The sequence below is a fragment of the Myotis daubentonii genome, chromosome 1 (assembly GCF_963259705.1).
Source record: "Myotis daubentonii chromosome 1, mMyoDau2.1, whole genome shotgun sequence".
Classification (NCBI taxonomy): domain Eukaryota; kingdom Metazoa; phylum Chordata; class Mammalia; order Chiroptera; family Vespertilionidae; genus Myotis; species Myotis daubentonii.
In genome coordinates, this window is record NC_081840.1 from 65,096,772 (window position 1) to 65,109,375 (window position 12,604).

The 12,604-nt window shown below is 41.0% G+C and overlaps 1 protein-coding gene across 5 annotated transcripts in view; it reads right to left on the reverse strand.

Moving 5' to 3' along the window:
• STARD9 (StAR related lipid transfer domain containing 9) overlaps positions 1 to 12,604 on the reverse strand; it is a 98,732-nt gene that overhangs the window by 50,174 nt on the left and 35,954 nt on the right. For 4 of the 5 annotated variants that reach the window (XM_059704035.1, XM_059704019.1, XM_059704028.1 and 1 more), the window contains exons 8-15: positions 12,178 to 12,247; positions 11,326 to 11,398; positions 6,372 to 6,439; positions 3,690 to 3,787; positions 3,089 to 3,295; positions 2,815 to 2,912; positions 1,015 to 1,092; positions 520 to 588 (exon numbers count right to left, since the gene is read on the reverse strand). In XM_059704035.1, coding sequence (XP_059560018.1) covers positions 520 to 588; positions 1,015 to 1,092; positions 2,815 to 2,912; positions 3,089 to 3,295; positions 3,690 to 3,787; positions 6,372 to 6,439; positions 11,326 to 11,398; positions 12,178 to 12,247 — 761 coding nt within the window. The remainder of the gene's footprint in view (positions 1 to 519; positions 589 to 1,014; positions 1,093 to 2,814; positions 2,913 to 3,088; positions 3,296 to 3,689; positions 3,788 to 6,371; positions 6,440 to 11,325; positions 11,399 to 12,177; positions 12,248 to 12,604) is intronic. The other variant, XM_059704044.1, reaches the window with a different exon arrangement.

The following is a 12,604-nucleotide window of genomic DNA, read 5'->3' on the forward strand; positions in this document are numbered from 1 at the left end:
CTAGTTCAAGTTCTCTGAGTTCCAGCTCCAGCAATGTAATAGCTGCATTGAAAATCCCAAGCCATCATGGTTTTTTTCCTTCCCTAAGGTCTTTCGCCTAACAGTTACTACATTTAACCACTCTCTAAATGTGTTTCCAACTACACTTCAAGCCACTTGAAGGCAGGGATTACTTTGTATCTCTTGCAGCATCATGCAGAGCACCTATTTGGTGCTCAATGAGTACATATTGGTTGGTTGATTTACTAACTGGAAAATAAATTGTATTTTCTAAGCTATTGTCACTATCCAAAGGGAGTTATGAATCTTTAAGAGAAAAAAACAAAGTCAGAAAGCTTGTCACCAGCCCTTCAGACAAACAAATCCCCCATCCAAGGCCCAGTGAAGACAAAAGTTATCTCTACACCAGACAGAACCTCACTGTGCTGCCGAGGGAACAGCCCGGGCCCAGGAATGATGGAGATCAGACCTCCTCCCAGGGTGACGTAAAGCACAACGGGGTCCACCTCACACACCCACCTTCAGTTCGTTCTGGAGAACCAGCTCCTTCAGATTCCCATCCTTCTCACCCAGTGAACTGAAGTTTCTCTGCACAGAGAAAGAGTTGTGTTTCATGGTCCCACCCTGACTCTTGTGAGGGGACATCAGATGCAGATAAGGGAAAGACTATAATTAAAATCAGAAATAAATCAGAAGCCTAAGTATTTGGGCTCAGATTGACACAAAGAAGGTGAATTCAAGGAAATTTTTCTGGAGGGCCCCATTCCCCATATCTGCCCACACACAGAATAAGAGCCATTCAGGCAAATGCCCTTGGACAACAGAGATGACAGAGTACGAGGATGTCCACTCCATCTGAAACTACACAGGGAACCAGAGCAATCCCCCTCCTGTTTCTGCACCTTCCTCTGCTCCACAGCTGTTACTTAATTGAGAACACAATGAAGCAGGACTCAGATTCCTGGGGAAGAAAAGGAGCTCTTGAATACACACAAGTTCTGATTGCCTGCGTACCAGTTCGAAGCTCAGAAGCACAGCTTTCAGTCTTCTGATCTCTTCCCTGAGTTCTCTGATCAACTTTACGTTTGCATCCTGAAACACAGAGAACTCAGTCACCACTGATTGATGTCAGGCCCTGAAAGCTATGAGATGCTTCATGCAATTAACTTGGATGAAGTAGATTACTCCTGGGAAGTACCTTCTAGGGTAGTCTCTTACAATGTGATCCCAGGAGTAAGAACTTGTTAGAAATACAAATTTTGTCCCTACCCAACACCTACTAAATCAGTAATTCTTGAGGGCTGGGGCCCAAGCTGTGGTTTAATAAACCCTCCAGAATCTTCTTATACACACTAAAGTTTGAGAATCACTCTCCTAGAGCAGGAGGTCAGGCAGGTAACACAAATGCCAGGGCATTTCAGATAGTAGGTGCTAATCTTTCTGTATTGTAACTAAACTTAGTACCTGTTTAATTACATTCTTTTTTTTAATCCTCACCTAAAAATAAGTTTTTATTGATTTTAGAGAAAGAGGAAGGAGGACAGAGACATAGGAGAGAGAGAGAGAGAGAGAGAGAGAGAGAGAGAGAGAGAGAGAGAGAGAGAGAAAACATCAATTAGTTGCTTCCTGTATGACTGGGGATTGAACCCACAACCTAGATATGTGCCCTGACCAGAATGGAACCTGCAACCTTTTGATGCACTGCAAGATGCTCCAACCAACTGATCCACCTGGCCAGAGCTAATTACAATTACGTTGCCTTTTAAAATAGTCCACAGATGGGCTAGATCTGACTGGACACCAGTTTGTAATCACTGCTATGGAACTATTCACTGAAATTGCAAAGCAGATAAGGAATTTTTGGAATATTCTCATTATTATTCAGCTTTCAAAACTAATGAACTTATTATGTGCCTATTTTAGCCTGAAACAGAGACATAACTACCATTTGCATGCATCAACATATAAGCATGTACTAGTATTAACATAAACTCAGAATAAAATTAGTAAATAAATAAATAAGAAAATAATCTTTCTTATAGTGATACTGGTACACCATGGATGTTAAGAATGGTCTTAGGGAAATATCTAAAATAAATTATTCACACAAGGTTATAAATGAAGTCAGTAGAGATATGAGAGAAGGGTGTTAACACTAGAAAAAAGAATTTCACTTCCTTATCATTCAGAGAACAAGTTTGGCAAGAGGAGAGATAGAGAGAAATACTTAAAAAGAATGACATCACACTGCTAAACTTGACAGGCTTAAAAAAAAAATGACATCAGCAAGAGGAATAACAAAAGGAGACTGTTATGTAAAGTATTAGAGGCCCGGTGCACGGATTCATGCACCAGTGGGGTCCCTATACCTGGCCTGCATCCTCTCACAATCCAGGACCCCTCAGGGGATGTATGAGAGCTGGTTTCGGCCCCATCCCCACAGGCCAGTCCAAGGTACCCCACCAGTGCACGATCGGAGCTGGGGAGGAACCACAGGAGGGTTCCAGGGCGTGTCCAGCCCGTCTCGCCCAGTCCCAATTGGGGTCGAATGGGGCCAGCCAGCTGGGAGGGACCATGAGAGGTTGGCCAGCCAGGGAGAGACTGCGGGAGGCCTCCAGGGCATGTCCGGCCTGTCTTGCCCAGTCCTGATAGGCCGGACCCCAGAAGCATGCTAACCTACTGGTCGGAGTGTCTGCCCTCTAGTGGTCAGTGCATTTCATAGCGACTGGTTGAATGGTCAAACGGTCGGACACTTAGCATATTAGGCTTTTATTATATAGGATAACAGACCAGGACTTCAGATGACGGTCTCACCTCATTCACCCGTGGCTTGTTGATGATGTTCTTGGCATTGGATGCATATCTCAGTGTGCTCATGGTTTCACTGTAGCTACTGTGTGCAGGAGACACAGCTAAGGTACAAGAAAGTTTAAAATCATGCCGAGCCCTCTGACCCAGCCCATAACCACTTGCCTTGCTGTTACTGTCCATCTGTGTAAGAGACCCTTGATGAAATGGGTGGTCATGGCCCTTTCTCTGAGGCACAGTACCAGTCCTAACCCAGAACCAGCCCCAGCTTCCTACTCACTGGCAACCATGATGGTTCTGGAGTTGCCTCCAAGGCTGTCCTTCAGCAGCCAGGTCAACACGGAGTCCCGGTATGGGATATAGGACTGCCTCCGAGAGGGTCCCCCTCCAATGCTGGTCCCAGAAGAGCTGGAAATCCCACTGTCACCGCCATTTCTGGTTACACTGCTAAGGCTCTGGCAGCTGCTGAATACTTGAGAGTTCTGGGCTTAAAATACAAAAAATAATAAAATAGGAAGAAAAAAGAAATCCTGAAACAAATGCATTAAAAGAAAACAACACCTAGGGAGCACTTCCTAATCCCTTTCTGCATACAATAAGATGCTTTAAGTTTGAGTTCTAAATAAGACTTTGGATTCATGACATGCAGTATTTGAGTTACACAATTTTTTAGTCTCTCTTCTTTCTAAAATGAGAGTACAGAGATAATGGCCAACTTGTATTCTAAAACAACAGATAAATATCTATTTTTATGCCCAAACCAGAAGGTAACTACATCAAAAAGGACCTTGTATCTGCCCCAGTTTGACAAAATGAAAACACATGAGTTATTCTCCAAAGTCTCCCTCCCACTCTGATGAGCCAGTCTATCAGCCAAATACCTAAGGTGGAGATGACAATTCCAAGAGTCACGAGAGACTTGTTGATATTGGCTCCTTCAGTGATCCGGTCCTTACAGTAACTGGGGTCTGCTCTTTCACTAAAACAGTCAATGAAAACAAAAACAAAGCATACAAGACAACAATATCCTTACAATATTGCTGAAGATACTATCCATTATGTTGTACATCACATAAAAGACCCACATAATAAATTCCTTTTAGAATTCAATTCCAGAAAAAAAGTTACCATCTTGTAATGAACTAGTATTCTTCTGTTTCTCAGGCATTAAAAATCAAATAATTCATTATATTTCTGTTTTTATTTTGGCTGCCAAAGTACTTACAGCTACATGCAATACTCATAATAATTATATTGGCACTAGAGGCCCAGTACAGGAATTTGTGCACAGGTGGGGTCCAGCTGGTCTGCCCCAATCAGGGCTGACTGGGGGCAGGGCCGGCTGGAGGGAGGGGCCACAGGCAGTTGGTGGGCCAGCCCCACCCCTGATCGGGATGGGGGGGCCAATCAGGGGCAGGGCTAGCCAGGGGGAGGGGCCGTGGGCGGTTGGCCAGCTGGCCCCGCTCCTGCTCAAACTCCCCATTGAGGAAACAATTTGCATATTAACCTTTTATTATATAGGCCTAGAGGCCCAGTGTACAAATTCATGCACTGGTAGGGTCCAGCTAGCCCCAATTGGTGGATTGGGGCTGGGCCTGTCAGGAGGAGAAGACAGCGGGAGGTGAGCCGGCTGGTCTGCTCCAATCAGCGCCTGATCAGGGCCAGGCTGACTGGAGGCAGGGGCCAGCTGGGGTGGGGGGGCCGTTTGGGGTGGGGCCAGCTGTGGGGAGGGACTGTGGGCAGGGGGCCGGCCAGGCCCGTCCCCAAATGGGGCTAGGGGAGGTTGCCAGGCAGTCCCACCCCTGATTGGTGTGGGGGGGGGGGGCAATCAGGGGTGGAGCTGGCTGGGGGGAGGGACTGCAGGCTGATCAGGATGGTGGGGGCTGACTGGGGGTGGGGTTGATTGGGGGTGGGGCTGGCCATGGTGAGGGGCTGTGGATGGTGGGCTGGTCGGCCCCACCTCCAAAAGGGGTGGGGGTGGCCAATCAGAAGCCAGCAGCCTGGGGAAGAGCCATGGGTGGTTGACTGGCCGGCCCTGCCACTGATCAGAGTTGGGGGGCTGATCAGGGGCAGAACTGGATGGGGGGGAGGGACTGCAGGATGTTGACCAATGGCCCCGCCCCTATTGGGGTAGGGGGGCGATCAGGGGCAGGGCCTACTGTGGGGAGGGGCTGAGGGCCGGTCAGGGTGGGGCGGGCCGATTGGGGGCAAGGCCAGTTAGGGGGGAGGGCCACAGGGGGTTGGCCAGCCACCCGGCCCTTGATCGGGGTGGGAGAGGCCAATGAGGGGCGGGGAGGCAGGGGAGGAGCCATGGGATGTTGGCTGGCCGGCCCCACCCCAGATCGGGCTGGTTCGCTGGACGCAGTGGGTGTCATAGTGACCAGTCGTTACAGTGTTACGGTCGCTGGCTTCATATATATAGATAGATAGCTTTTTGGTATAGTCACTTCCCCTCTGCCTTTATTGTTTTACTAGAGGCCTGTTGCACAAAGAGATTCGTGCAATAGGCCTTCCTTTCCCCTGGCTGCTGGCACTGGTTTTCCTCCAGCACCCAGGCCTTTGCTCTGGCCGAGCTCCGGCGGGAGCCGGCTCCGGAGCCGTGAGGCCTCACTGCTCCACCCCCGGGACGTCAGGCTTTGCTCCACCGCTTGGAGCCTATGTATGCAAATTAGCCACCATCTTTGTTAAGTTAATTTGCATACTCTCCTGATTGGCTGGTTAGCGTAGCAAAGGTACAGTCAATTTACATGTTTGTCTATTATTAGGTAAGATTTCACACATTAATGGCTTTATGGTATCTGTGTCATTACTGTCAACTGTCTCAAATTCCTTTTTTAAATAAATGGGCAATAGTCAAAATTTATACTTCTGATTAATTGATATAGTTCATTCCAGATAGCACTTAGTTGTTTTTGGGTTTTTCTGCACTTAGTTTTTAAGGGAATGCTGTACCATATTAATTATTTAGCAGTTTTAAAATAAGAAAATTTCCTTATTTCATCTTACTTTTCTGTGACCACATTGTCCCCAAGACTTTCTTTCTAGACATGTAACTATAATTCATGCTTCATTCTAATACTTAAAAGACAGTGTCTTTTCCCCAATGCCACAATATTAAAAAATAAAACAAAACTTTTTTTAGTAATGTAGAGAGATGCACAAAATCAAAACTAAGTCAAAGGGGAAAAAGTATGCTTTTTAGAGCAGCAGTTTTCAATTCTGGCTAGCACTGAGCGCTTTAAAAACTACCAATGCTTGAACTACCCTGACCCCTCTAATATCCTGATTTATTTGGTCTAAGGTGCAGCCCAGGCATTGGGAATTTTAAAAGGTCCCAGGTGATTTTAATGGACAACTAGGATTGAGATCCCCTGACACAGAACTTTTCAGTTCCTAGAAGCTATAATTTCTTAACCTAGTATTCAAAGAATGTTTCTTTTGTAATTTCCTCAGGATTGTTGAAATATGAAAAAGGTTAGAACAAGATTATTCCCTTAAAAAATGAGCAAGAATAAGGTCATTGCCAAGGGAGTAATTCCCCCTTGGCTTTGAAATCTAATTACCTGCCTGCTAGGTCCACAAGGTTGATCTTGCTAGCGACTTCAGAGGGGAGGTTATTCTCCAGGACTGCCTAAGGCAGAAAACACATTTAAACTTTGTCATTTGGAACAATGAGGTTTTTTTTCCTCTTAGACACCCTCCTAACCAAGGTGATATTTTGGGTTTTTAGCCAACTCATTCCAAAAAATCTATATTCAAATATGCCAGATGAGATCTCAATATCTGATAGATACAATCAGTAAGCTCTGGGTCCTTACTTCACTGAAAATATAAGTAAGACTTCTACTGAAAAAACTGGGCAAATCCCCAAAAAGTCCTCTGAACACAATGTTCAGGGACACCAAGAATTTTAGTACAATTTACCAGGCAAATGCTCAGCTCTCCTCCAGGGCTCCCACTCTCACAGCAGGTTGGACCCCTGCTGGAGGTTTGGTTTGTCTCTCTTGTTAACCTGAGTCACATCAGGTTAACTGGCTACAGCAGCGACTTTCAACCTTTTTCATCTCATGGCACACAAACTAATTACTAAAATTATGTGGCACACCAAAAAATGCATTATTTGCTGATCTCACAAAAAATTAGGTATAATTTTGATCCTTCACACTGGGTGGCTATTGTGTCAGCTGTTCTCATTTTTCTTATTTGACATTCTAAGGGGAAAAAGGTCAGCACCCCTGACTAAATAGTCAGGTATTGCATGTTTTAAAACTTTGCAGCACACCAGTGTGCTGCAGAACATGGGTTGGAAATCGATGGTCTAGGGCAGTGGTCAGCAAACTGTGGCCCCTTGAGTATGGCTCTTCCACAAAATACCACGTGCGGGCGCGCACGTACAGTGCGATTGAAACTTCGTGGCCACATTCAAGGGGCCAAAGAGCCGCAGTTTGCCGACCACTGGGGCAAAGCACTCTGCATCTTTATATTATATTCAGGGGCATCCAGCCCTCAAGAGCAAAAGTACTTTTCCCTATTTTTCCCTCTTTAATTCAATGTTTTTTGTTGTTTTGTTTTAATGTTGTACATTCATCACCAAAAATCCAGCTTTAAAATATTTCCCAATTTTCCTCAAGTGTGTTTGCAGTCAGTCTCCATTCCCATCCCCAGCCCTAGGCAACCACTCACCAACTTTCTGTTTTTATAAATTCGTCTTCTCAGGATATTTCATATAAATAGAATCATTCACTATATGGCTTCTTTCACTGCATAATTATCTCAAGATTCATACATTTTGAGGTGTATATCAGTAGTTCGTTCATTTTTATTGCTGAGTAGTATTCCATTGCATGGTTTATCCATTCACCTCTTGATGGACATTTGGGTTGTTTTCAGTTTTGAACAATTACAAGTAAATTTTATAATTTATTACAAAATAGATTTTATACAAGTATAAATATTAATATTTGTTTACAAGTCTTTGTATGGACAATTTTTGGTCTTGGGAAAAATACCTAGGAGTGGATCACATGGTAGGCATACGTTAAATTTTTAAAGAAACTGTTTTTAAAAGTTACTGTACCACTTTCCATTCCCACCAGTAGTTAGTGTATGAGAACTCCAGTTCCTATACATCTTGCCACTATTTAGAATAATCACTGTTTTTAATTTTAGCCATTTTATCTAATAGATTTTTAAAAATTGATTTCAGAGACGAAAGGAGAGGGAGAGAGATAGAAATGACAAGAGAGAATCATTGATCGGCTGATCACTCACTGAGGATAGAGCCCACAACCCGGGCATGTGCCCTTGACAGGAATCAAACCTGGGACCCTTCAGTCCACAGGCCGACGCTCTATCCACTAAGCCAAACCGGCTAGGACTAATTTTAGCCATTCTAAAAGGTGAGTAGTGATATATTATTTGGTTTCAATTTGCATCCTATAATAATTAATGATGTTGGGCATCTTTTCAAGTGCTTAATTGCCATCTGTATATTTTCTTTAATGAAATGTTGGCTCCAAATTTTTACCATTGTTTTGAGTTGTTTTATTAAGTTTGGAGAGTTCTTTATATATTCTGGATACAAATACTTTATCATATATGTATGTTTTACAAACAAATTCTCCCAATCTGTGGCTTTTCTTTTTATTCTCTAATAGTGTCTTTCAAAGAGTAGGTTTAAAATTTTGACCAATTCCAAATTTCCATTTGTTCTTTTGTTCAATTTGTATTGTTAGTGTCATAACTAAAAACTTCACCTAATCAAAGATCACAAAAGTTCTCCCATGTTATCTTCCACAAGAGTAATATTTTCAGGTTTTACATTTATGTCTATTATCCAGTTTGAATTAATTTTTAGATAAAGTACAAGGTATAGATCAAAGTTGTCTTCCTTTGTTTTCATTTTTTTAACATATGGATATCCAATATTCCTACCACTATTTGTTGAAAAGACTAGACATTCTCTATTGAATTGCCTTTGCCACTTGGTTAAAAAATCAGTTGCCTATATATGCGTATAGATGTTAAGTGCAGTATTCTTTAAATGTAAGGTCACATTGGTTGAGAATGTTGCTCAAATCTATATTCTTGCAAATTCCTGTCTAGTTGTTGCTACCAATTATTGAAAGTGGGGCACTGAAATCTCCAATTACTGTTACTGAATTGCCTATTTATTTTTCTTTTCAATTCTGTCAATTTTAGAGCACATACATTTAAAATTGTTGTATCTTCTTGATGAAATGCCTGTCTCTAGTATTTGTCTTAAACTCTTTTTTTTTGTCTGACACTATTATAGTACTCTAATTCTCTTATAGTTACTATTTATGTGGTGTAACTTTTTCCATCTCATTACTTTCAACCTATCCCTTTTAATCTAAGGAGTGTTTCTTATAGACAGCATATAGTTGGGCCTTGCTTTTACCTAGTTTGATCATTTGTATCCTCATCCATTCACACTTAATGTAATTATTGATGTGTTCATAAGTATAATTGTTGTTTTTCTATTTATTTTCATGATATATGACAATGTATACATATGATAAAAAACAATAAAGCATTATATTATTGTTTTATATAAAATTTTATTCTTTTAATGACATTAGAGAAAATGAGAAAGAATATATCACTCTATTTTAGCCTGAAAGATTTCCTTTAGTGTAAGATAGGCTGCTAGCAAGAATTCTGGGTGGGTTTTTTTTTTTGTTTTTGTTGTGTGTGTGTGTGTGTGTTTTCAATGTCGGAATGTCCTTATTTCATCTTCACTTTTGAAAGCTAGTTTTGCTGCATATATAAATCTTGGTTAACAGTTTTATTTTTTTTATCACTGTTTTCTGGTGTCCAATACTTCCGATGATAAGTCAGCCATTAATCATGTAATTGTTCTGTACATAACAAGTCGTTTTCCTCTAGCTGATTTTGTTTCTCTTCTTCATTTTTCTTCAATTTGCATTTGTCTTCTTCAGAAATAATTCTTCTGCCATCTCAAATCTGCTATTGAATTCCATTAGTGAATTTTTCATTTCAATTATTGTACATTTTGATTCCAGAATTCTCATTAAAAAAATTTTTATATCATTTTAGTGAAATTTCTTACAGCCATTGTCATCATGCTTTTCTTTAATTCTTAAAATGGTTTGCTTCAGTTCTTTAAATATATTTTTATTACCTGCTTTGGAGCCACTGTATACTAAATCCAGTATCTGGAGCACTTAGAGCCAGTTTTTATTGACTGTTTTTTTTTTTTCTTAATCATGGGTCACACTTTCTTATTTGTGTTCCATGTCTAATCATTTTTGGTTGAATACTAGATATTTTAGATAATATACTGTAACACCACTTTATTCTGATTTTTTTCCTACTTAGGGTGGTAGAGTGGTTGTTTTGTTTGGTAACTTGCCTGGAATAAATCTTTAAGATCTGTCTCCCCTAATATGCAGACAAAGCAGTCTCAGTAGGTTTTTCCCATGGTTATTTTCAAGTTTAAGCTTGGCTTCTTAGGAGCCAGCCCTGTATCTACATAGCTTAGTGTTTAGGCCAAGATTGGTCAGAAGTTGTCAACAAATACCTTGAGCCAAAAAGACTTCTACTCTCTGTTGACGGATCTATGTGGGCTACGGAATAAATTAAAAGGTCAGGCAGTTTTTAAGTTTACCCCAGCATTCACTAGTCACAGGGCCCTCTGGGTCTCCTCTGCATGTATGTGCAGATGCTGCCAGTCAGGGCTGTGTGGCTGGCTTGAGCCTATTTAGTCTCTGCTGTGTATGTGCACAGGATATGTGTGGATCTCATCACAGCCCCTATGGCTGTATCATCTCTCAGAATCCCTGTTAAATCCCTTTAGCCTGCCAGTTCACTCTTGCCTGAAACAGAACCACAATCTGAGACTAATGGAGCCACTGGCCCTCCTTATTCACTTACCACTGAGATCACCACTTTAACTGACAATGCTCCAAATCAACACCTCTGGTACCAGCAGCAACAAAACTGCTGGTTTTCACAACCTTCCCTCCCCTGATCGAACTGCCTTATTAACAGAGATAGGGATGGGAGCAGTCCAAGAAAGTCCACTATACTTGAGTACACTATACAGCTCATATGTACAGTGTACATTCAATAGTTTTCTTGAATTTATGCTTCTCAGTTTATCATATGTCTGTGATCTATTTTTAGAATAGAGAAATGGTTACTTTTGACAGTTTTGTCCAGCTTTATGGTTGCTTTTTGGGGATAGGGTTTATTGACCTCCTCATTCCATCATAATAGAAGTGAATCTTCTGTTCTTTCATTTGAACGGTTATTTTTATTTCAGTCTTGCTATTTGCTTTAAATGCTCATACTGATCACAGATATGAAAGTTCTTTGAAATGTTAAAAGTAAATATAAGTAGAAGATATTTTAATTAGTCTTATTAAATGCCTCTACCCTTTCTAGGTGCACAGCTTACTAGACCTGTAAATGGAAGAAGTCAAAAGGGACTAGGAGAGGAAGAAATCTAACCAAATATAAGAGGAAACCAACCTGTGTGTAGTGGATAGTGAAGATGGCATGGGATCTGCTGCTGGCCTCATGAACATGGGTAGCTGCTGTGATTCTACGTATACAAGGCAAGACAATTAGGACGAGGATTGTTTATGTCTGGTGAATCCTTGAGGATCCATGGGGAACACAAGAAATGCTAGTGTTGAGGCTTACAGATGAGAATCATAAAACATCCATATTTAGTCCAGTATATTTAGGAGATGGTCTAATGAAGGCAGAAGCAGTATTCTAGGAACTGATATCGGAGAATAAAAGGGAATGTATCTTCATGCTAAACCACATTAGAACTTTGTTTTTAAGCAACAGAAACAAAAATCACAGTTGAAAAGGGGAATACTAAAGAGTAGTATTGGAAGAATATCCCCAAGAACCCATTAAATAAAGACAAGGGGAGGTAAAGAACTTGCTGGAGAAGAAACCTCAAAGACAGAGAATGTTGTGATTAAACAAGGAATATTAATCTTATAGTGCCAGAAAGACCTTTAAAAGTAGATCTTGAATCACAGTGCAGAAAGACAAATACTGCTTAAGCCAGATAGAATTCAGTCTCCCTCATAAATTCATTCCAATGTTACGTCAGGAGAGCCTTCCCTTTACCTAAATCTAAGTCAATCCTTCTTCAGTTTAAGACCATCTCATTACAAGTGAGAAGAGCACTAAATCTTAAGTCACTGCACCTTACCGTGGGTACATTACTGTTGTGAGAAAGGCCTCCTGAATTGGAGTTGGGAGCTGCAGAGGTAGATATCATCATACATGCCAAAGGGGGATGAGAACACAGGACTGAAGGATGAGGCTCAAAAGAATGATAGGAACAAACAAATGTGTTACCTGTTTGCTATTCCCTCCTCCAAGAGTTGAATTACTTGCTTATAGTTGGTAACTACATGTTGAGATAAACCTATCAGATTTGTGAAGGAGAAAAAAATTAAATAACATTTTTGGTAAAGTTTAACCTTTCCCTCTAGTTCTTGAACTTTATCATTTCTACTTTATTTTTTTCTACTTTATATTATTGACTAGACATGAGAGAACTTTCTAAATCATTCAAATAATAAATTAAATCAAATATTTATTGGAAGCCTACTGTTAAGTATTGTGATAGGCTCTGGAAACATAGGTCTCTGCCCTCACAGAGATTATAATCTAAGACTAATTCATATAGCAGTTACGTCAACAACAACCAATCAATAACAATAAAATCCCTTACAATTCTGCTATGTAGGTTACAAAAAAAGTTTCATATTATACTTCATTT